Source organism: Acanthisitta chloris, unplaced genomic scaffold (assembly GCF_000695815.1).
Source record: "Acanthisitta chloris isolate BGI_N310 unplaced genomic scaffold, ASM69581v1 scaffold1623, whole genome shotgun sequence".
NCBI classification, from domain to species: domain Eukaryota; kingdom Metazoa; phylum Chordata; class Aves; order Passeriformes; family Acanthisittidae; genus Acanthisitta; species Acanthisitta chloris.
The window spans coordinates 8,925-35,250 of NW_008664153.1; the positions used below are offsets into that span (position 1 = coordinate 8,925).

General features: G+C 35.5%; 1 protein-coding gene across 1 annotated transcript in view; it reads right to left on the reverse strand.

The window, feature by feature from the left end:
- Nucleotides 1-696: 696 nt before the first annotated feature.
- LOC103798922 (attractin-like protein 1) overlaps nucleotides 697-26,326 on the reverse strand; it is a gene marked incomplete at both ends in the record, with an annotated part of 177,051 nt that continues 151,421 nt past the window's right edge. The window contains 1 exon segment of the mRNA XM_009071208.1: nucleotides 697-749. Within this exon segment, the coding sequence (XP_009069456.1) occupies nucleotides 697-749 (53 nt within the window).

Here is a 26,326-nt window from a genome sequence, read left to right on the forward strand (position 1 = left end):
AGGTATATGCAAAAGTCACAAAAGGTAAAATAGCATTCTCCAACATCCCATCTGGTTTTATGATGATTAAAATTACCAATTTAATATTGATACTGGCATAGCAGAATTGTCACAACTCACTGAGGGATTTCTGCACATGGGTAATAAGCATTCTCATCCCTTCAGGTCTTTCACTATGACTATCAAAACTGTAATGCTTCAAAGTAAGTTTGCCAGAGGCACCTTTTCTACAACATTAAGATCATGGAAACAACACACAGCATCATTTTCTGTTACTCTGGAGAGTGGCTGTGTACCCTGTCCCTGGGAGGCAGACTGGCTAAACCACTCACAATGTCCCCAGGGAACAGTGCTGTTTAGCCTATTTGCATTTCCTCACCACAAATTGTGTCTTTTAAACAATGATACAATTACTATTCCTTTCATTCATGTATTTGAGATGTAGAAAATAGCCCCATGGTTTGGTCAGTCCCTCTAAGCTAGGTGTAAGGAACCAGCTTTTTGTAGACTTTAGTTTGTGTTCTGTGGACACAGTAAGAAAATCCCAGTGGGACTTTTTATTTTTCAGCCCAATTATCAATGTGCCAAACTTCAGAAAAGCTCAAGAAAAATATTTTGGTTTCCAAAGGAAATGAAATTATCACATAATATGTAATCAATATTTTAGTGCTTAACATTAAAAATGCAAGTACTCACAGTAGCATGTTCCCCTAAGTGGATTTCCAAGATACCTATTTTCAGAGTCACAGCTGCAGGGGGAAAAAAAAAAGACAAAACCAAACATTCCCATTAAACACAGTACAACTTCAATAAAAACGCAGCTAGAATATTTATTGAAATAGCATGAGTTGGATTCCTAGTAGCTCAGATACATGCAAATAAAAAGTATTTGATACAGTTCTTAAGTAGGGTGTGCTACTTTCTGAATACACCTCTCTTCTTGTATAAGAAATGGAGTGCTCAGGCTCTTGAATAAGGCACTTTAGTCATCTGCCTAAAGTCAGTGCCTATGATGGGACGTAGCATCAGCAGTCTGTCTGCAGGAATGAACAAAAGAGAGCCAGGCAGGGAGGCTGAGCACTGCATCTCTTTATCCCTGTCACTGCAGAGATACCTTACTCCTTCAACTAGTCTTGATCTAGCCCTCTCCAAGAAAACACCTGAGCATCCAGAGGGATCATTGACTGCAGAAAGTGTTGCCAAATACATCCCCCTTAACATACACAGTCCTGAAACACTACTAACTCTTCAAATGAAAAAAACCAACCCAGAATAACAAAAAACCCCAACAAAACCAAAACAAGCAAACAAAAACAACAACAACAAAAAAAAAAAACCCCAACAACCAAAAAACACAAGAAAATATCCCCACCACAGAATCCCTTATAGTATCCCTAAGAGTAAAATAATGATTACGTTTCCACAGAGGACCTAGAGGGGCTCCAGAGCTCTGCTGTCAGTTCCACAGAGGCTAGTCCTAAGCTGTGTATATACAACCAGACCATGGCAACTGGCTCTGGGGCCAGGAATTGTAGACATAGCTGTAGCACATAAGCACAGCAATGTCTCAGCGACCAAACTTCAGTGAACTTCAGAGGCAATTGCTCCTCTTCATGGACCACCCAGAGCACCAGTTGAAATTTAGACTGAATCCAATGTACTGATGCTGTTGACAAGATGTGTGACAAGACCTGGAGAAAGAGCTTTCTTATTGATAAGCCATATGGCTATTTTCAAAGTCCTCCAGAAATCCAGAGTGATCAAATTCAGTTATGTAACATTACTCTAAAAAACGTCAAATACCTTAATAGAAAATGTAATCATTTTCTATTAACCTGCTTTTGGTTTTCTTGGCTATTTCACATAAGTATCCAGCAAGATTACAATTTTCTATTAAATACACAGAACAATTCATAAAACAAAGAGAAAGCTAATCGCTGCTTATCAAATTTCACATAAATATTTTCCCAGAGGGAATCTGAATCATTTAATATCTTGGACTACCTTTTCATTATTTTATTCTAAGCAACTTAATTTGCAAGGAGATTTTTTGTGTGTTATTTTATTTGTGAATAATATTAAAAATACCTTCTAACTCAGATGGCATACCATTTAACAAGTTGCAGACTTTATTATAATGTTTGTATTTCTATTGGTGATTCTTAAGATGCTCATGTTTAATAAAAATAAGCAGAGAATCTCTGCTTTGTTGCAATACCATAAAGAAAATAACCAACAGTAGCACTTAAATGGAAAAGTGGGAAGAAAGATGTTCTGGACTCTGCCCTTGCCTCCTGATCTCATATCAGCAGGAGAACTCTTTGTGGGGTTGACATACAGAAATTCAACACTTTTTTAATATAGAAAAACTTTTGCTTTATCTCCAAGAAAACAAAAGCCTTTATGCTTCAAGTCTAAGAGCATCACATAACTTAGGGTCTTGTTCACAGAGACACTCTGGTCCTACAGTTCTTTCCACAGAATTTATAAGAGGATCTAATCCTGAAATAACTTTCTTGCATGTATTTGGACAGGTACAGAAATTCAACACTTTTTTAATATAGAAAAACTTTTGCTTTATCTCCAAGAAAACAAAAGCCTTTATGCTTCAAGTCTAAGAGCATCACATAACTTAGGGTCTTGTTCACAGAGACACTCTGGTCCTACAGTTCTTTCCACAGAATTTATAAGAGGATCTAATCCTGAAATAACTTTCTTGCATGTATTTGGACAGGACCATCTCATTAGTTCTTTCCACAGAATTTAGAAGAGGATCTAACCCTGAAGTAACTTTCTTGCATGTATTTGGACAGGAGAAAACCATCTCAAGTAATAATATTGATCTGCCAGACATGCTTTTTCCTAAACACCACAGACCACTAACTAAATGCTTCAAAGAACACCTCACTACTCAAACAGATTAGGCTTCTAAAAATAGACTCATATCTGAAAGTGTCTTTAAGTTTGGATCATTTCTGAATTAAGGGTTTAAAAGAATTTCCTTTTCTTGTATGTAAGACTGTCACATGAATGAGACAGTGTATCATGTAGTAAATTATAATAACATGATAGAGAGTATTGTAGGAGGAGTTTATTTTTTTATTCTGAATTGTTTCAAATGCAAAGTATAATATTAAACAGGCAGTATTCAGAATATGGTTGGAGGAGTTTATTTTTTTCTTCTGAATTGTTTCAAAGGCAAAGTATTATATTAAACAGGCAGTATTCAGAATATGCTGGGGTTTTATACCTGAAGGCAAAAAAATTTGTATAAAATAACTGTATTTAGAGTCTGAGGATGAAGGCAAGAAACTCTACTGCTCACTTCTCATGGCACTGACCTATGTATGACATGGTAGAGCAATATCCTACTCCCAATAACAATAAGCTCCATCATGAATGGCACTGATCTATGTATGACATGGTAGAGCAATTATCCAACTCCCAATAACAATAAGCTCCATCATGAGAAACTAAACAAATTCCACTGTGAACTCTTGCCAGCCACAGCACTCACCTGTGGTGATTTGACCCAGTGACTAAAACACTTTTTTTTAAAAAAATCTTGACATTTTTACGAAAAAAGCCAATCATTTCCATACAACTTCCCTCTCTGTGACTAAAACACTTTTTTTTTTTAAATCTTGAATTTTTTATGAAAAAACCCAATCATTTCCATACAACTTCCCTCTCCATTCAGTTACCCTTCTAATCAGATGAAACCATCTCCTGTGGATCAATAATTACCAGAACCCAGGGATTTCCCAGCATCACATACACCTTTCTGACATTTTTATTTCTATTCATATCACAGAAAAAAGCCAAACTAACATGAATACATAAAATAAAACTACCTACAAACCCCATCTAATGCATTACAGGTTTCACAACTTAAGAGGATCACACAAAAGAATGGTTAATACAAAAATTACTAGGTACAAACATTGTGCAATATACAAGTATTCACAAGTATTCATTCAAATCCAAATAATTACTAATTCCCTGGCAATTACTGAAGTGACCTTCAAATATTTTGAAAAGAAAGTAGCAATGGAATTTTACAGCCAGCTGTTTCAGTTGTTTCAGCATTGTGTTTGATGAAATGATAAAATATGCATAATAAAAAAGAACAAAGAATTACACTACAGCAAAGTATTTTGATATATTATCACATATATTATACTCTCTGTATTGGGAGCCTCATGGAAGTAATAGTACTCAAGGAGGTCTTGGGCAAGGCACATCTGATCTACTGGTCCTGGAAGGCCTCATGCCAGCCTGGCACTGTGCACAGGTGATGCTATCAAAGAGGACCTTCCAGCCTGTCAGGAGGAGATATATGGCTCTGTTTGTACTTAAGATAAAAGGCACCATGGTACAGGTGTGAGGAGACACCTCTGCTGCATTCACTGCTGCATGCACACAGGATTCCCACAACTGAAGGGGCACAAGATTTATCTGCTCTCTGTATTATTTTATGCCATCTAGTTAAAACAGCTTGTTTATTACGCCATGTGTTGCCAGGCCATTCGTGCAGAACGCTCTGATAATGTATATCAGGAATAACATGATGTCCAGCTCTTCCTAGCTGGGGAAGCCTGCTATAATTCAAGTGGAAGATACTACTTAAACACTTAGTTTTTAGCAGAGAGAAAGATGAAACTAAAAGGATTAAGAATGTATCTAAAGTTATTCACAAGAGCACGTATGCTGCATTCTGATTAAATTTAGTTTTGTCTTTTAATCCTATCCTATTTTATTAGCATACATATTGTTCTGCATTAGTCACTGATTATGGTTCCAATTACAAAATTTCCTATTCACTGAATGGTTTCCTTATGAGCTTTACTCATTGTAGTAATTTTTGTACCTTTTCCAAAAGCCAGCACACATTTGACCATATGCAAGGCATAATATATGCCTCCTATCTGAGAAATGGGAGCTACACTCATTATTTTATGTGCCATAGGGCTATGATCATTTGCTTTAAGTGGTAATAATGAATGAGCAGTTCCACTCTGGCATGACTCCAAAGACACAGCTCCCATTTACAAGGACAAACGGAGGAAGGTTCCTACTAGGTTACGTACAAGTTCTATGGTTTGTTCCAGTACAAAAGTATTCGATTCATCAAGCTCACTGACCTTCAGATGGCCTGCTATTAGCACTTATTCCCCAACCTCTCCCTCAATTATCCTTTCAAAACTGAACCATTTTCTTTCAATTGTTTTCTGCCCAGATTTCCTGGGAGTTCAAAACAAAAGTTATTGACAAGTGCCTTAAAAAATAATTTTTTTCTCATGTTCATGACCAAGCGAATGATAATTTCTTTCTCTTTAAATACAATAAAGGTATGTAAATGAGTACATTTACAGTAACATTTCCAGATTTTATTGGCTTTTTTAATGAATGAAAGACTTCTTTGTAAGACAGTGTTTACAAAGAACTTTCTACTGAAGCTTAGCAATGTGTATGATCTTGTGCACTGTATCTCTATCTTACAAACTCAAGAAAGCTAAGGAACTAGCAGTAGGGGAATATACATAGGACTCATTTTATTGTGCTTACTGGTATGTCCCTTATGGAAGGATATACATTCAAGCTTCTCAGCCGAAGAAAACTGCCAGTATAACACCACCCTAGATCTACAGCTTTCTAGACAAGTGGTTTGATCATGTGAAAACCATCTTATAACCTCTGATGGTGAAGGCAGGATTTTCTGCAGTTCTGTTGCCACCACTAATTGGTAAATCTTTCCTTTCAATTAAAAGTGAAGCAAAAAGAGGGGAACAGGAGAACAGTAACCTAAGTACAGCTGGACTTTCCTCTAATTGAGTTTGCTTTTAATGCCAAACTCTCAGAGAAGGAAAAAAATGTATAGCAGACAGCTCTAACACACAATATTGTTTTATTCAACTGGTTCCCTGATGAGACAGTTTTATCTTATTCTGGCCCAGGCCAAGGCTTGTCAACTACACTGAGTTATACTATATAATATATATAGTTATGACCCTTACCTCATATTTTGTCCTGGCAAATTAACAGACATTTTCACAGTGTCTGGGGCAGAGCTGTCATCATTCAGATCTACAGCTAGTCATAAACAGGCCTGGGATTTTGCCCAGGTTCTCAGTGTTGTATCTACTAGAGGTTCCTGAGTAATTTAATAGAGTGCTTTAGCAGGGTATCTCTGGTCTCTGACTGGTGACTTGTCCCAGCTTTTAGATGAGTAAGAATATCTTCTAGGACTACTGCTCAACTCTGTCCAAGTCTTTACTTCTCATGCTGTTTCCTGTCTGCCCACTGGTCTTGCTGTTGCTGTTCTCCATCACTGATTTCTTCTTCTGATCTTCTTTCCCCAGTTCCCGATCACGTATAACAGGGTCCTCGTTTTATTCTACTTTCGTGCTACCACAGTGTTATGATGTTACGGGGGGTTTGGATAGCAGAATGCTACTTAACATAATATAAATTTGTTATTTGAGACACCTTGCAACTGAAGTTCAACAGTGCCTGCAAGACTAAACCTAGAACTTTTCTAGTAACATGGTAAGGCCTGTGGCATCATAAGTAGACTATGAAGAATTACTACATACTACCATATGTTACTACATTACTTACATTACTAATGCATTTATATGCATTAGTATTTACAGTATTAATATATATGCATATATATCAGTATTTATATGTATTACTACATTAGTAATTATATGTGTATGTGTATTGGTATTTACACATTACTACTATATATCTTACTACGTCCTCAGCACTAAGACTAGGCCCATGGTGTTGTGGCTGCAGCTCTTGCAGATACTTATGAGATAGCTGATGAGCCTTTAGTAACAACAATGCAGTAACACTGAGCTCAGCACAGATTCACACTCAGGTATATATGCTGCCTGTTGGTTACCCTTTCTTGAAAGTCATTCAAGATTTCCTATTTTCAAGCAATGACAAAACAGGCAAAGAGCTTAACTACAGTCAATAACTGTAACTGGCTGTAATTCATAACATTTTGGAAGTGATGCCACAGAAACTGCAGATTTTCAGCTCAAGACTGGTGACTCATGGATGACAGCAATAACCCAAATACAGGTGAAGTTGGTAACTGGCCCAGGACAGTGAGTGACTGATATGTGAAACCCCAGTTCACACTTACCTGTGGTCAAGACTTAGCTCTTGACTTAGGCCTGCTTGGATTCAGTACCTTTTACACAGAACTGCTCAAGAACCACCACATCTTCTAACCATCAACAACAGACATGGCCAACAGCAATGAAAGTGAGTGACCTAACAAACAGCAGAGTTATGTTACACCAACCTGTGTCAGGTATTGGAGTTGAATCATGATTAAAAGACTCAGAACCAGCAGCATTCTGCCACAGAAGTGTGAAGATGCAGATGCAATAATTGAGCTCAGATGACATATTTAATGAAAAATAGGTATTGTCAGCAATGTTAATAATGACTACTTATGTTTTTTAGAGAATAGGTTTAATTACTAATCATTGTATTTTTACCCTGTGATATGACCTTTATTTTGCTGAAGTGAGAAATGTGAAATACACAAACTAATAGTTTATAAATGCAAACATATCCCTCTTAAAGTTAAGGGTCTACTGCTTGACTGTACTGACATTGTACTGTGCTGTCTCACTGCTATCAATACTGCAGTATGTGAATAGATCTCTCAGTGCTTTTTGAGCTACAATAAAGTATCTTTGGTTCTAATGTAAAAATTGGACACTTTCACTTCTCACACTGCCAAGATCCTTCCAGTCATGAGTAACTTCAGAGATAAAGAATTATCAGCCTACCTCTTAAGATAATGATAACCTAAAAGGGGAAAAGGTACTAGGATTTATGTTTCCAGTTAGGACTTTTTAATAATGTGGGGAAATGATTTATCTGTTTTTTCTTGTAAGTGCATATAACCATGTCTTGAGACAATATTTTTTCTGCAGATTAATTTGTCTCCTCTTCATATAATTCATGAAAAAGGCCTAGGCCAGCAATACTTTTTTTTTTTTAAAAAATCTGGGCTGATCTCACCACAAGAAAAACATTCTAGTTTCATAGCCAAGTTTTCCATTTCCAGACCCCCTTATGCTATTCAAACCCTTCTTCTATGCAAGATCAAGAATAATTAATACTATAGAGTTCTTATATATTCTGTGAAGTAACGACATTTCAAATCAAAAAAATTCATTGCACTGCAGGAGAAAAAAAGCTTTCAAACAGGTGTCACTTATATAATTATATAATTAAGAGAAAAAGGTCAAGAGACGTAATAAGGGTTTTCTAATAAACTCTAGATTCTATTTCCATCTCTTCTATACAAAAATTAAGTAAACTATGGCCATCATTTTGGAACTAGCTAACCTTCATGATTCAGACACCAAATGGATTTCACATGCAAATGATTTGATGCTGCTTAGTCTGAACAAGAAAAATCTTATGTCCTTGGCCTTACCCTTTACCTCTGGCACTCTCCTTTCTCTCCAAATGACTGTGCTGTTGGCAGCGATGCACAAACTTTTACATATGTAAAAAGGCAAACCTGAAAAAGCAGATTTCTCTCTTATCAGTCACTGTTCTTTCAAAGTGGAGGAGGAGAAACATGCACATCTCATCTCTCACATTTTGACCTATTTCAGGCATTATTTCAGCCCTTAGAAAGTAAATGTTAGAATATCCCATAGCTCAAAATAAGAGGCTATGTTTACACTGAACTGAACCACATCTCCAAGAAATACTAGCATAGGTTTCTCAACTATTTCTTTCCTTTTAGATAGAATTAAATAGACACAATGGTAAAAGAACCATCCACAGTTTATGAAAACTTATTACTGCTTAAACTGAAGTGCAGCTCCTCCTAAATTTTAACTCTGCAAAAGTCAGTGAGCAGTTCACAAAATGTATGTTTCATTCTTTCAAAAAATAAATATTGATGAACTGTATTGAATGCTAAGTTACAATTTTAATCAGAAAGTTCAATGCTGTAGTATTATCGAGTGCTACAGAATTCTCATCTGTTTGCATTTGATCTTCTTTGCATTCATTTTACTTTGTTTGCAAGATTCTGGGGTGAGGTTTTGTTTGTTTATATAAGACTGTAATTTAGAGAGCAAAGGCAATTTAAGAAATATGTATTTGGGGATGCCATTCAGACAGTATAATTTCCAGAAGATGATACAAAGACAGGCAAGTTACTTTTTCTCTTTCTACTTCAAATTATGCACAGTAACTTTGACCATTTTCTTGTCATTTAAGACTACAATTTATCACAATATGGCAATTAATATTTCCAAAATACAAGAAATCCTGACTAAGCCAGGACAAAAATGACAATTCAGAAGCGAAGCACATAATGCATTTTCCAGTGGAGATTGCAGCTTCACAATAGCCAAGTGCTGCTTATATATGGATGTTCAAGAATACCAAATGCAAAAGGAAGATAAAGATGTGAATAAATCAGAAACTTGTAGCATTCTCTAGGCTGTAAGCAATACAGTATTCAGAAATCTTAGAAAACAGCCATGTTATCTGAGTTGTTGCTCTACCTGCAACAACTTCTACAGTGCAAATGATTTGTTGCAATATGAATATGAAGCATAAATATCACTTGCTCTCAGTCTGACTTTTAGGAAGCCAAAGCTTTAGGTATTACATGACATTTTCAAATAACTTTCAATATTCCTGGATGACTTAGGAGTTTCTAACTAGATATTCAGAAAGTATGTCCAAAATATTTACTTATCATACTTGTTTCCTATGGGATTGACAGAAATTGCCAGAGAATCATACTTCCTTCTTGAACAACAATGAATGGTGAGCCTCCAAAAAAATTACCAGAAGGGAACCATGGGAGAGTGATCATTAGAAACCAAGCATGGAGGCATGGCAGTTTCCAGATTCTGAGCTTTATTCTTGTCCTGTTTGTCTTTAATATCACATTTTTGTCTATCAGATAATTTCAACATCTATAAACCTATCCAATATATTGTTCTGATTAGTTCTTTTCCTGCCTAAAAGAACTTTCTTTACCCTACCCCTGCATGGCAAAGTCTATCAAATTCATGCCTTATTGCCTACCATTTTTCCTGGCCTCTTTTCAAGTCCTTTTTAATATCTAGGATATCAACCCCATCTAACCCGCACCATCTTTTATTTGATGTTATTAAAAAGATATCAATCCAAGAGATAGATATTTCTCTATTAAGAATAGAAAACAGAGAAGAGTCTGGGTGATTGGAGAAAGTCTCAAGGTAAATACCAACATTCACTTCTCCCTGACCCCCTTCCTATGAAGGGCCCAAATCTCCATTAGTCCATTATAGCATATAATCTCATGAATTTCCTGGAGCACAGATGATACTGATACTTCTTTATGAAGTGCCAGATAAGTCAAAATAAATGTTACTGTCTATGTTGCAACAACACTATCTCTCGACACTTCCACTCCTGACCCTCTCCCTCAAAAAGTTCTCTGCCCTTTAAGAAGAAAACTTAAAAGGAATGGCTGTGAAAAAGGAAAGAAAAGTTGACTAAAATGACACTATAGCCTCATGGCAGGCTACTGTGAAGTATTTCATAACTGGAGTTTTGCTCTGCCAGTCTTGATCCATTCAAATTATGTTTATTTTGGGTTTGATAGGTTGCCACAGAAAGCAATGCTTGCTCCTGTGTGAGAATAGTGCAGAACAGAGTCTTTAAGTAATCCCAATGACTTCCCAAAGGGCAATTCACAGAATAAAACATTTTTTGAAAGGCACAGGATCTCACTCTAAACAATGTCAGAATGAAAAAAAGAAAGTAAGTTATTTAGCTACTATTAAAGGTCTGGAGATATAACTTAAAATGGATGAGAAAAGTCTTGCATCCCAGCTGGGAGTGACTGGGAAATCTAAGCCCTACACTCCTCTTAAAGCTATTTTATCATTCCATCCCATGTACCTCAAAGGCTCAATCCCTCTGCAAAGGGACTATTAGACAACAGCTTTAGCTGGACTTCTCATCAGTAATTGATCTCCTGTATTTTGTAAGCATCACACTAGTTATTGCTAGAATTACCTGGGATGCATGTATTAAACTAGGTAAGATAAGCTATTTTACAGGAAAGAATGTGCTTTCTTTGCTTCCTTTCTTTGCTTTGATTCTTGCCAAATGCAACAAAGCTATTGAAATATTTTTGTCATTAATGTGCCACAAAGTAAAACTTAGCACCTTTCTGTATTATCAGGAGACTCAGACATGTCTTTTTGATTTTTAAAACCTTGCAGTGAAAAATTTGGTATGTATTCAAAACATATTTCTGCTACTGAAAAATGAAATGGAATAATAAAAAAAATGGGTAAACTGTCAGAATAGAGTCTAAAAAACCCCACCTGATCACCTGAAACATGCTACATCCAAAGGGCCATGTTAAAAAACCAGCCACTCTTACACCTGAAAAACTTGAGAGCTGATTATTATTTAATTTAACTAAATACTAAAATAAAATTTTAAAAACCAACTTTTTTTGCTAGCAATGAGCCCCACAGATGTGCTTAGGATCAAAGAGTTTAACTATTTATTTGGCCAACCATTTTGCTATCACACTTTGTGACAGCAAAGAAAAAAGTGCTTAGAAAGAAAACAGAATGCATTGCAGCATCCCTGGGCCTGATGAAAGTGGTAGATTAAGGGCAAAAAAAAATCATTATTACAAAGTACTGAAATTTACTAAACGAGGACCTTTTTTTGACATCAGAGAGAAAGAAAGAGACCCCAGGAGGCACACAAAAATCCTATTTAGTTATGCTAATATACAGTAGAGGTGGAATATTACTGATGCAGAGATTGTATGGGAACAGTTACAGCCTAATCCCTTCACAAGTCTCTATTTCACCAGCCTTGAGCATTTCTATTTTCTATCCATCATTTTCTGACTGTCTGTTGGTTTGCTTCTTAACTCAAGCCCGCATAGGATAATAGGCTACAATTACATTAACCGCCTTTCATCTCAGTTTGAATTAAATTTGTTCTGCGTGCCAGCATGAAAATCTGTCCCAAGTCATTTTGCTTAAGCCAAAGAATAATAAACTCCCTCAGTCCAATAATGTAGCCAATGGTTTTCATATAAGTTGTATTTTTTAACCGAGAGATAATATCAAAATTAGTATTTGAGGAGAAAAATTCAGCTACATTATTTTTCAGTAATATATTCTGCATTATAAACATGATTTTAACAATATTTAATATACAATCCTATCCTCAGCTGTTTTCACGTTCCTAAGGTCTTTTTTTCTCACTCGTTTTCTGATTTGGTTTCTAATTTATGCAAAAGTAATGGTATAATTTGTAACATTAGCCATAACTTTGAAATGCAAAATATTTTAATGTCACTTGAGACACAATTCTGTTGACTGAAATGGTCCATCATGTCAGAAAAACAAAGTGCTTATTACATTTTCCATAAATAAGAGAGAGAAATCAACAGAGAGCAGAGTGGAGAGACGCACTCTGAGGTGAGTGCTCTTTTGGGAATATCAGAGTGGGGAAAAAAATCCAAATAATTCACCCTAAGATTATTTTAAGTTTCCCTTCTGGACTTTTATTTTTAAAGAAAATATAACTGAAGTGACCCTCTGATTTCAAAGTTGTACTTCAAGAGTGGCTTTGGAGAAGTGTCTTAAGCACCACATTGATTTTGAAATGGCAGAATGTTTAACAAGCAATCTTGGATTCCTTTATTCATAATATTGACAATACTCATAGGAATGAGCACAAATTCAAAAGGCAAAATATCTAACTGCCATAAACACCTCAACATACATGGACTATAGGGAAATATTCTGTTTTAAAAACAAAATGTGCACTATCAGAACTACTGCCATAAGAGAAGAAAATTTTGCAAGTCAGGCTTGGATTGTGGAAGCAAAAAGTACAGTTTTCTGTCAGGAATATTCATGAATTCTAGCTGTGGCTGCAATTTGCAGTAGACAGTGTTCACACAAAATGTTACCTGGTAGTTTTCATTACAGTATCTTAATGAATTGTGTGGCAATCTACAATGTTATGAGCACACAGAAAATCTGATACAATATACTATTTAGAAACACAAAGTTGGATATATTTGGAGTATAGCTCAATATATCCACTATGGAGGAAGAAGATGTCTCAGAATAATCTTTGGGTTGTACTATTCAATGCTTCTTTTCTGCTTCTGGGCCTGCATTTAACCGCAATAATTCAATTTTAACTTCTAGCATGTTTATAACAAACCTATGTTAGTCACCATTTCTTTCATTCTTTTTTCCCTCCCAATGAAAGAACTACTGTTTGCTGAATATTTGCTGTAATTTATTTTAAGGTCAGTACTTACAGAACATCTGTTGCAGAAAATTTTATTTGATACCAATATAATAAAACCAAGACACAAGAGATTCTTAGGCTGAAGAAATTAAGTGTCAAAGGATGAGGACAGGTGTGGAGTATGTATGGGCTCGAATATTTCACTTAAAAGAATCAACATCCTGTGGCATAACAATTAAGTCTAAAAACAACCTGGAATGTTATCAGAACTTTAACCACATAAAAATACTTAAGAACATTGAATAGACAATGAAAAACAGGCAGATGCAACCCTACAAACCTGAGCACAGAGAAAGCTCTCACCAAACTTACAAAGAGCAAATGTCAAACCATTAAGTAAATCATGCAGTTAACTATTTTCCAAAAATGCAAAAGTGAAAGCAATAAAGTAATGGTCCAGATAAGGTTTCATCAAAGTCAATGACAAAAAGACAAGAGCATTAAGAAAACAAAAAGTCACGAACTTTTCTCCTTTTCCTACCCTAAAAGCAGAGTTGCAAAATGCATTTGATTCTATACATGTCAGGGTGGTTTAAATACAAGAGAAAAAAGATGGAAAAAACCTAAAGTACAATTCAAATGCATTTTCTTCAAAAATAGAACCCAAAATAATGCATATCTTTCACAAATAATGGATTAACATAATTCCCACTTCTGAATCTTAGAGGTATTTAACTTAAACATGGCTGGCACTGAACAGCAGAGAAGTTGTTCATCTGTTTAGATGCACTGTTACCTCTTCTTTTATTCATACTAAGGAGGAGGCAATTTTTCTGTTCAGCATCAAGGATTGATTTATATATTTTTCCATTTCTTGCAATCATTTGTCACCTTCAACATTACCTTACCTCAAAAATAAAAATCCCTTACCTTTACCAAATACAGAAAACAACAACAAACAATAAAGAGAAGGAAAAGGACTGAAGCAAAAGTAGTATCAGAAGCGAAACAAATTTTGTGAACTTGTTTTGAGATGCTTTTATTGCTTTCCACACTTGACAATTTGCAATTAGCCTCCCTAGAGCTGGAGAAAGTAGAAGTAAACCCTATGTCCCCCAGTTCTTGCCAAATCAGGGAAATATCCCATCTTAGGGAACAAGGTGTTACCATGTTTTCAAATATTTATCTCAACCAGGGCCCAAATCTGTGATTAAATCAAGACTATACGTAAGAGAGGACAAAATAACCTAAACAAGAACAGGATTAGAAAGTCATTTTGTAGCATCTGTTAGAAAGTAATTGCTGCCCTTATCTCCTTATGGATCTTGTAAGAACTCATTTCCAGGACAATTTTTTTTATTTTTTTTTTTTAAAAGTTAAACCTTCTTTATGAAATCTGATTTATTAAATCTCTTTCAGCATATCTGACTGTTCCTTTACCCTTTAATTCTTATCACTTCTCTGTGAGCAACCCAAAAATCTTTTCTTGCAAGACAGTGAGCACTTTTGGACACATTTCTCATGCTGGTTTGCTCTCCCTTTGGCCTCCTGCTGTAATTCAGTAGTGCTAAACTTGTCGTTGTTCTGTGTAAAGAAAAGTGCTGTGGCAGATCAAATTTTCAGACTCCTGACACTATTTGAAACAGCTTTCCTAGCTAAGTATTTACTTTTGACTTCTTGTACTTTGTTCTTTTCTTAAATTGCTGAGAAAAAAATTACTTTTCTCCTAATATAAAAATAATAGATGGAGCTGGAGAACTAAATCTGTACGTCAGTCCTTCGGAAGTGATAATCTAATAAACCACTCAGGCTTCACTGCTCAAGTTCAGGATATCATCAGGGTTCCTGGATTGATTTATGTCCTTGTAATCAAGCTCCCCAGCCCCATTATCTAGTAAGGTAGATAAAGAATACCACTTGCTCTTCAATATATCCACAAGAAAAAAAGATAGAGAGCTCAAAGCATGCAAAGGTCACGCAGCCTAATTTATGTTTTAATAGTGATTATTCAGTACAAAAGAAGAAAAGAATGAGCATTTCTAGTATTTTAGAAACATTATCATCTTTCAGCTTCTGAGTACAGACAGAATTGGTCCTGTGCTATTTGTTGTTGCCTTATCAGTTATTCCCTGAAAATACCTAGCATATGATGGAGAATTTACTTTTGGTGTCAAATGTTGTGAGGTAAAATACTACAGATAGATTTTCAGCAACAATGTTTAATTTAATTTACTGTCTTTAATAGATTATTATTTTATCTCATTCAAATGATAGTGCAGGCTAAGAATGAAGGCAAAGAAAAAAAAGGATGTTTACATAAACATGTGTTTACATATGTTCAGCCTGCACAATTCTTTAGCCCGGGTAAGTCTATCTCCAGATTTTTCAACAGGAGTGAAATAAACATTCCTCTTAAGTAGAGAAATCTGCAGCAAGGAAGAACAACAGCATTGGAAATCACATTATATTTCAGCAATCAGCTGTAGAATAGGACTTCACATTTCTGAAGCCACAGAATTTTAGAGCTTCCTATTTTTTCTTACGTTGTTAAACTACATTTCCAATGTCTAGTTTTCTAAGAAACTCTAAAATGTTGCATGCAGTGCCCTTATCTGTGCAACAGAATAAAAAAGAATATATTATTTTAGATAGCCCATCACTGATAGAGAAGTGGCCCAAAAATCTTCTCTAGGGCTGCCTGCACTTAGGAGATGGGGAAGCAGGAGAACATGGGTTCTCCTGCAACAAGTGTGTGGAGACAGAGTTGAGATGGAAAAGAAGATTCAATATATAAAAAAACCTGCATGACTTCTAGATGTCTACACAAACAACTCTAACAGAATATAAGTTTGTTGTAACTGGCAGCTCCTCAGATTGAGGACTCTTGAAGCATGATTTAGCATTGTGTAACTGATGTGCTTAGTCTATATAATTATCAGAAGCTTCATGAAAAAAAGGAACAAGAAGTAATGCATTTCTCACTCCCATGCCTTAATACCAAAACACATTTCTTAGTTCTAGCTATGCATAGCTTTAATCTTTTATGTGCAAACTTCTTTTAACACTCCCAGCAGCTACTGAAGCAATTTAAAACTAATAACTGTCAACAATGTGAAACAAAATGTTTTAACTTTAAAACCAGAAATATAACTATTGCAGCTAAATTTTCATCTATATAGAGAGGTATACAATTGAGTGAAAAAGAAAACAGAAAATGAAAACAGCAGTAGGAAGATGCATATTACTTCTATTAGAGACTATAAGAGGAGAAGAAAAGCAATCTTTCCATCACCAGGAGATTGCTAACAAATAGTGTCTTCAGTACCCACCTGACCTAGCCTTTCCTTATTGCTGTATAAAACCTGGTTTTCTTCCCTTTCTTAGTAAATAAAATGAATAAATATCACAAGCTGAAGCTGATAGATATATCTATCAACAGGGTTTTCATCACAATGTAGCTTCATTTCTTATACTTATTTGTAAGGGTTTGAAAATAGATTTTAAAATAAAAACAGGGCATGGTATTTTGAGCAAGTTGAGTACTGAGCAATCCATATCAAGCAAGATAAAGAGGCACTATTTCAATTTCAAACTTAGCTATGCCTTGACAGCTTATAGAGAGCCATGAGCTCTCACACTGGTATTTTCTTTTCCCATTGCTACCTACATACTTGCATCAGCTTAATGACAAATTGATTAAACCAGATGTCTATTTCAACTCTAACAACTCTTGTCCCAATTACTAATTACCATACTAATGGCCTATCAGATGCAAATTATAAGTCCAGATCTACACCACACACTGGATATTATTTTACCTGAAGGTTAAGATCTGAGAATAATGAAGGAATTTTCAAGAGCTTCAAGAAGTCACAAGCACTGTAGCTCTACTGAGAAGAACCTGAGATTCACAAAATCTATTTGGTTAAACTCACAATTTATTTCATTGAAAAGAATCAAACGTTGGGATTACTATATACCTTGAACTTGTTCATCAAAAATAAGGAAAACATAGATGTTCAGGATGGATGTACCTTAGAAAACTGCTTTCCCTTGAATTAAAAAGTATATCCACTGCTATGTAATGACTTGGATAGCACAAGCCCTGACACCAGACACACACACAGTACCTTCAGCCTTTGCTCAGTCCTCACCAAAATTCTGTGATCAATTGGCTGGATCCAACAGCATCAGCAAGAGAATCACTTGAAAGCTACCAAATACTTCTTGTGGAATTACAGAAAACAACTCTACAATAGGTAATATTTTCAGTTAACTGCCAATTGATAAAATCAGTATCACCTTCAAATCATTCAATTGATATTCTTTTAGAATGGCAAACTTAATAGAGATTCCAGTGCCATGATTTTCCTTGTGAATTCTCACTGAACATTTTTTTTCTGCCCAGCTTAAAATGGGAAATCTGGAGTGTGTAAGAGGAGTGTGGCACATCAGTTACACTTAGGAAATAAAAACATGTTGTAATGGTTAAATTCCACCTCACCTCCCATTAAGCATATATTTTGAATTTTCCACATACAGCAATAGTAGGGGAAATAGTTATTTTGACAGGCAATATCCTATGTTTTATTTTATTTGTATATCCTGATAGTTCATGAGACAACTTAACTGAAGCAATTCCTATATGTACTTCCTACTGGCTTTAATTACAAAGCTGTTTTATAGTTTTTTTTAAAAATCCATTTTAATAAAGTTCAGACTACATTTAATCAAGTATCTCAGATAGAAAATTATGGCTATTAATAATACACTAAGTATAGAACAGGTCAAATAATCACTTACTCATTTCTATTTAAAAGTATTTTCCTTTAAATAAAAAAAAAACCAACCCTATTTTCAGTCACTTAAAAAGCATAAATGCAAATAAGTGCTATTAATCATTTACTAGGAATCGATGCTTTGTGCCTCAGTGAATGCTGTCATTTGATTTCAGGAAATTGCAGCCTTAGCTAAGAAATCAAAATTTAAAAAAGCAAACCCACAAAAACAAATGCCATTTAATAAACTCACCGTAGAATCTTCCCCGTCACAAACCTCAAAAAAGGTCAGAATTTATCTAAACATGCAAAATTCACTAGGTGCACAAAGAGCTGGAGTTCCTTTGAAATCATCTTCTTATTACAGATTAGTGTCAAATGAGAAGAAACCACATTATCTGCACCAAGTCAATATACCTGTGGCCCACAACAATTTTGACTCGTTTAGCTCACAGCTGGAGTTTCCATTACAGAGTATTTAAAGTCCAGCAGTATATAATGAAATACCAGTTCTGTGTATTGAAATCAATGTCTGTAACTAAACCATCATGCTCTTTACAATGCAATTCTATTCTCTTTTGACTTCAGCCAGCCAAACCTCAGTCGTGCTAATAATCATTTCAGAAAATGTACCAATTCTCCTTTCTCTCTAATAAAATACAGGAAAAGAATCTTGCTAGTTCCTCAGTACAGTGGTACCATAAATGATTCAGGGAAAGATTTTCATGAAGGATTTTTACAAGAATATATCGAAGCATTTCTACCAGAAAACGTTACGTACTTTCTCCTTAGTAGATAGCACAGGAGAAAGGTGAAGCCATACAAAGAAGTTCATCAACAATTACTAAATCTCCAAATTTGGCAATCAAAATCCTCTAGCAGCATCTGCTACTTAACATCTCATTCTGGTGCCCATATGTAAGTAAAGGGTAACTGCAATTCACTGGGACAAGAAGCAGCTGGTTAACCCAAACTGCTTGCAGGGGGCAGCAAGCCAACAAGGCCAACAACTGCAAAACATTTTGGGGTGGAGCCACATGCCTAGCAGATCACCTCATTTCACAATGGAGCAGTGAGAGTACTGGGAAGGCAAGAGAGGAGGAAGGTCTCCATGGCCAGGAACCTCCTACATGATTTTCCTGAAATATGAACAACACTACATGGGCTGTCTTACAAGAAATTCTTGTCTCCTTTTACATCTTTTCAAAGGAAGCAATGCCAAAAGATGGTGTAACTGCAAGTACCTCTCCCACTGGGCTGGTGTTTTACAAGAACTATACTGATTTCTGGCTTATGCAACGTTACTCAGCCTCACCAATGCTTAACTGCAGTTCTGGTCCTGGACACAGAAGTGTTCCTAGGTGTCTTCATTGCACACCCTGAAGGATGCAATGCAGCATAGCCCAGTAATTTTCAACAGCTTGAAGCAGGGGGGGGAAAAAACTTCAAGTTTTAGTCTTTCAGCCTATTCTGACCCTGCTGTCTGAGACTAAGGCAAAGCACTGTGCAATGCAGACATAGGCAATTTAGCTTTAAACTTAGTGCTAGGTAACATGCAAAGCCAGCCCAACCCACAGGACTCTTTGTTCCCTCCTTCTTTCTGAAAATAAGCATAGAAACTAATGCTCCAGCTTTGCTGGGTGACGAAACAAAAATCAGACTCAATAATAAAGCAACTTTATAGCAGGCCTAGTCACACTTCATCTCTCCTTCCCAGTAACGTTTCCATGGGGCACAGACTCTGCCTGTTTCTCTCTTTCCTGTATGAGTAACCATTAACATCATTCCCACTCCTAAATTCATCTCAGACCAGACTCAATACCTAACTAATTAAAGCCAGAGTAATTGTCTTCAGCTTATATTCAGCATTAAACCTTTATTGGTGTATTTCAGACCTAAAGAACTTGCAAACCTGTCAATTCTCTTCAGCTCTGCTACTCTATTATAATAAAAACAGCACATAGAAACATTACCATACCTGCACATCCCTAGACAATTGGGTCTATAGCAACACATAGCACCAAAATTTACTAGCATTTTATATAAAGAGGTTTGCTGTATAACAAATGCATCCTGAGCACTGGAATTCAAAACGAATCTCATTAGCATGTCATTCCTGAAAGACTTGGGCAGCCTGTCCTGTTCCACTGCTTCACTGATGTAATGTGCACCAACCAAACCAGATTATTCAAATGGCAATCACTGAAAGGCATGGCCACAGCACTGGAGGAACAATATTTAAAAACAAGGCATTTTGATTCACTTCATTTGAAAGAAAGTCTGACACCATATATTTTTTTCAAATAGGAAACAAAAAATATATTACTTAATTAAATTAAATCTATACTCAGCACACATACTAACATAAACCAGTTGGGCACAGGAGACAGGGACACTGCTTGCATTCCTATTTTACAGCCAGGAGAGTCAGAAATGTCGTAAAAAAATATCTGGTTTGCTCTGCACTTTACATTTTTGGAGGTAGCCTGAAGAGGAAATAACTATAAAAAAAACCTTAGGAAAAAACTGATGCCCAGTGATGAGAAGACTTGGCTTTGCTGAGCTTGCCAAACCAAAAGACATACTTATTTATGTGCATACAGTTATGGAAGATCCTAACTTTGAAGCCAAAACCAAAATTACTCTATTCTCACGAAAGAGAAATCCTTATGCCCAAGCTGTTCCCTGTTTTCTAGACAATTAGTACTGAACTCAAGAAGATAAAAGGCATATTTCATGGGACAAGAACACCTAAGAAAAGTACAAGTACCATTTTAATGCAGCACTTGGCAAGAGACATCTTGCTAACATAACCAGTTTTACATTGCGATATCAATAGTGCAGCATTTTCCAGATTTCATACATTCACAACTGACCCACAATAAAGTACTAACATACAAATCTCTCTGCAAGGTACTTGCAGCTTCTCTCTTAGCCACTACCTCATTCTCATTTCTCCACTGAGAACACTGACTTCTAGGAGTCATACAGGATATTCAAACTCTACTTATTCTCTATTTTTACAAAGTTGGGAAGCTTCCCTGAATAAAATGTAATGTTTGCAAGTAATAATGCTTACAAAAAGTGTAGTTTCATTTACAGAGAGCCTGCAACTCCGAAAGGTCCCAGAGAGCCTCATGAACTTTACATATCATATATTGAATATACCAAAGCACAGAAATGGAGCTTACTGCAGAACAAAGGGAAACCAACAAAAAGGCTGATAGTGACATACAATATTGCCAAACCCCATATTTTACTTTACTTCATATTTGATTTGAACTCTCAAATGTTTCAAGTGCCTTCTGAGAGTTTAAGCCACTGGAATACATTTGGATCACATACTGAAGCTATGATATTAGACATATTGTTTAAATGAAAGCTGCAATTTAAGGAAAAATGATTGATGCCAGAAGTATGAATTAAAGAAAAAAAAAAAGTATCTCAAATCCTTGATAGATCTGGCAATAATTATTACATGTAGAGCACAAGATTAGTACATTTGCAACATATATTTAATGCTGAAGTGGGAGTTTTATTTTATTGTTCTCCTTAGAAACCTAATGATCCAGCGGTTTGAGAACTAGCTAAGGACTTGAACCTCTCCTTACAGAAACAAGCTAAAAATTTCAGGCAGTTAAATGAGGAGACAAGCAGTTACTAAACCCACTGAAAAATACATGGCATGTTTTGCTGGAATTCTCCTTTAAACATCATAGGTAAATGGAATAACATGCAGAGCTCTGCCAAATTTCTCTGCTAAACTGAAAATTTAAATACTGGACTCAGTGTGAAGAAGTAGAAAACACCTCATAGAATCAACCAAATTGGAAAAGACCTCCAAGATCATCAAGTCCAACCCGACCATGGTAACTAGACCATGGCACTAAGTGCCACATCCAGTCTCATCCTGAAAACATCCAGGGATGGTGAAATCCACCACCTCCCTGGTAAATTTCTAAATAAAAGATAATACAGTAAATGAGGAATATCCATACTGACTGTTTTAAAATTACTGCATTCCAAAAGTCTTACTGCCTTTTTTACCACTCACACTGGATTTAAACAGAACTAATGACATTTGTTTCCAGAATATAGGCCATAATATTAAAGTATTGAATCTATATACTAGCAGGCGCCTTTAAACTAAAAAATCTTATTTTTATACAAACCAAACTATCAATAAATGCTTATTATTTATGCACGGATCCTTACATTATTAAATAGCTATTTAAAGCTTGCATACAGGGAAGATTTTGCCAAATAAATAGGATATATTTTTATAAATAAAATAGTATTTCTTTGACCTTTTCAGAAGAAATAACAGTATAGCTAAGAAATTAATACTCTAAACATTTATTAGCATTAAAATGAGCAAAACATTACTTTTTCATTCTAGAAGACCCTAGATCCATACACTTTACAACTTCACATTTATCCTTCTTACATCTACATAAAACATACTATAAAATACAAGATTGAAAACAAGGATTTTTTTTCCCTCGCAATGTTTTATTTCCAACTAGTAGTTCTTCATTACAGTTCCGAGACCCAATTTTAGTCCAGTTCTTGCATGGTTTTCTGGTAGTTTTTTTACCACAGCAGATGTTCCCAACATTTTAATGTTTCCCAGTTAGGTATTATTAGTATTATTTTATCACTGCGAACGTAGATACACTAACACGATATCTAACCTTCCCACCATTCAATCATACAGTTTCAGTGCCAATAAGGCACATCCAATAGCCTGAAATCTGCCACAGTGGAAAGTACTTAACAAGAGAGATTGATTTCCTTCCCCCAAAACTACAGCAATCGCTGGACCTGGGAAGTACAGTGCAATAAATGTTACACTATGTCCAGTAAAACCTGACAATTTGAAAACTTCACTATGAAACCTTATTTCCACCAAGCATTTGTAACTCTGTATCCATATCCTCATTAATATCTTGAGATTTACAAGGGATGACAAAAGCTACAGACACATTGGCAGGTGAAGGTTTATGCTCGGAGAGCACAGACATACTGAAACTTCTCAAAGAATTATTTAACTACTCACTCAATTCCACCATTTTCTCATTTTTCTTCCTTGTATCTTGTAAAATTCTCTCAATTAATATCAAAATATTAATTTTGAAACATTCCCCTAGCATAGTATTTACATTTCCACATGCCCATTCCCCTGAGAAGTTATCTGCGTATAATCCTGCACACAGATACACTGTAACATATGGAAATTTTAAAACCTCCGTAGATTGAATTCTATGAGGAAATAAAATGATTAGTAAATCAAATATTAGAGAAAATTAAACAAAACTTCCTTGAAGTAATAGTTTTCACCTAAAAATATGGTTTTCCTGCTACTGTCAATGGCATATTTCATTATCAAAATTCAGGAGGAAAACAAAACTCTTAGTATTTTTATTTGGTTTTTTTAAAATGTTTTACAGTCTAGTTACTTTGAAGAAACTAACCACTCTAATCAGTTCCTTCTGATTAGGAAAGTACTATGGGTTTTTACCAACTGAAATTACCTACCTAAAGGAAACAAAAATACTAATTTTTGGGGAGAAATGTAATCATTTGTCATTAAAGAAACGCTGCAAAATAGAAGGTGAATGTATGCTCAAAGCTCCTACACAACACTAATTCTAGTTTTTAAATGGAAATGTGCTTCATGCTATCCAACAGCACCATTCCAGGAGTAACACAACTGAAGATGGGTATACTAAATTTTAAAAAAAACTTACAAATAAAATAAAACAAAGATCCTCCATCAAAGCACAAAACTGTCAAAGTAGGGATGAACAAAGGAAAAAAAAAAAAAAAGATAAAGTCTTAACGGACTTTGCTTTATTTCCTGAAAGCTCTGCCCACAAGGCATGGTGTGTACTTCAGATGAGCAAATACAAGAGGGAAGGAGGAGGAGATGGAGGGAGGGACAGAGCAAGATAACATACAGCCCTGGAGCTATGACTTTTAATCAATAGGGTACTTGACAGGAATATAAATCTCACTTTCGTATGGAATGGCTAGAGTTTGGAATTTTCACAGAAATCCTTATTTTAGAAATCACAGTATTATAGGTTTGCTGCTGAGATTGTACAACAGTTTAACTAATCAGTAGCAAAAATAAAAAAGCAATGGAGAGCGGTATTCACACTTTGAATCAAGTTCCAGATGATTCCTATAGAATATAATAAATAAATACAAGTAAAGACTTTAGCTGATTTAAATTGATTCTTACCTATTAAGTAGCGACTGTATATATATATCTCTCTCTCTATATATATATATATAGATATATCTTGATAATACAATACATTCAAAAGAGGTTTTGAGTGTACAGATGGTTTTTACAGAGGGAATAGTTTTCTATTTTTTTAAACACAATACAAATCTGATCAAGTTCATATTCTTCATATGAAGTTTACAATTAGATGGCAGCACAGCACTGGATTCAGGGATTCAACATCTCCTGATGTTCTGAGGGAAATTGTTAAAAAACATTTGACTGAAACTTCCATACATGAATGGATCACACTCCCTAAGCCAGCATCAGAGTGAGATCCTAAACATGTCAACTAATGACATGTGCTCCAACTCTAAATCTGTGGTTATTTGCTTTCCTCAGGATATCAAATGATCTTAACAATGAGTGTCTGGAACTGAAATTTTATCCTAGGTAGTCTCCTAATACATTCAAAGTGTCTACAACTGGAACTGGTCTTTTTCTACATGTGCTGTTCTCATAACCTAGATAGTCTATGCCGCCTTTTTTTTTTTTTTTTTTTGGTATATTTTTAAAGAGCAGAAGTAGGAAAGGACTTAAGAGCAGAAATTCAATTTTTATTTGTGTCTATGAATCCAACAGATGTGAAATCTCACAATCTGAAATCTCACCACAGCCAAAAACAAGTTAACAATGGTTGCTCTGCAGATTTTACTTATAAAAAAAACCACAAAAAAAACACAAAAAAACCCCAACACAACACCACCAGAAAACCCACCACTTGGAATACCAAATGCTTTAACACCACAGTTTGCCCTGGATAAGCCTTTGGTCTGTGTATGAACCTAGAAGGGAAATGTAGTAAATGTGACAAAACCAGAGATTTTCAGTCTGAAATTTTAAATTCACTCTTGAAAAGTAAAAATTCAAATTTCCATTTCCTCTATCTTGTTGAACTGCTGTAACCCCTAACCAGGACAGGAAAACTTTTTCTCTTCTAGTTCAGTAAATGGGATACAAGAACCTTTTAGGAGAGACAAACTCAGGACACCAGACAGATACAGCTGAGCAGCACAACCAATTACATCAGACAAAAGCTTCAAATCAGAGTGGAAAAAGACAATGATGAACCAGACAAAAGACAAAGGGAAAGCAACACAGGTACATGAAATACAGACTGGGGAATGTCAATAAAGAATGCCTTAGATGGAGGGTAGCTGGTAGAGAATCTGCATAATGAGCAGAGAAACTGTTTTCTATGGTTGGAGTGTTACAAAGTAGAGAGAAGTAGTTGGTTTTCATCCCATTCTTTGTAAATAGGTAGAATGGCATCAATATAAGACCACAGTATGCTGGTAATCAAATCACTCATTAACATGTAGAACTGATTAATTGTTTGGACACAAAGAGAGGGGAAAAAAAATTCTCAGTGAAGACTTAAGTCAGAGTTTAAAGATATTATCACTCCAGCTTTTGTCATGATAAAAATTCATCATTTAGTCCTTATCTTGATTTCCTGTCTCACCCTGAGTCTTCAATTAGCTGTACAAAAAGTCCCAGAGGCAGCACAGAAACAGTATACCTGCCAGCACAGCTCTTTCTCACGAATATACACATCACTTCTGCATCAGAAATTTTTGTTTCTTGACTTGTTTATCAAGCACAGCATTAAGGGTAGGATTCAAGCCAGTTCATTAAGTGTATCAAGGCAAATTCACAAATCTGGTGAAAGTAGATGCCTTGTGGCAGGCAGAACATCACCTTCTGCCACCTCTCACTGCTGGAGAGGAATAAGCTGTATTTATGTGCCTTTTGCTCAGTTCCAACCAACATTGCTAAGATGGTTTTCTTGCCAGATACTATTAGAATAACAATAATTGTGAAAGGAATAAGGTTCCTATTTAATAACACTGTACAGGCTAGAAAGGACTGAAAGGAACGCTTTCAAATGTAAGACTATTCAAAACTAACTTCAATGTGTTATTTCTCCTACTTGACAAGTTACTCTACTTTAGTA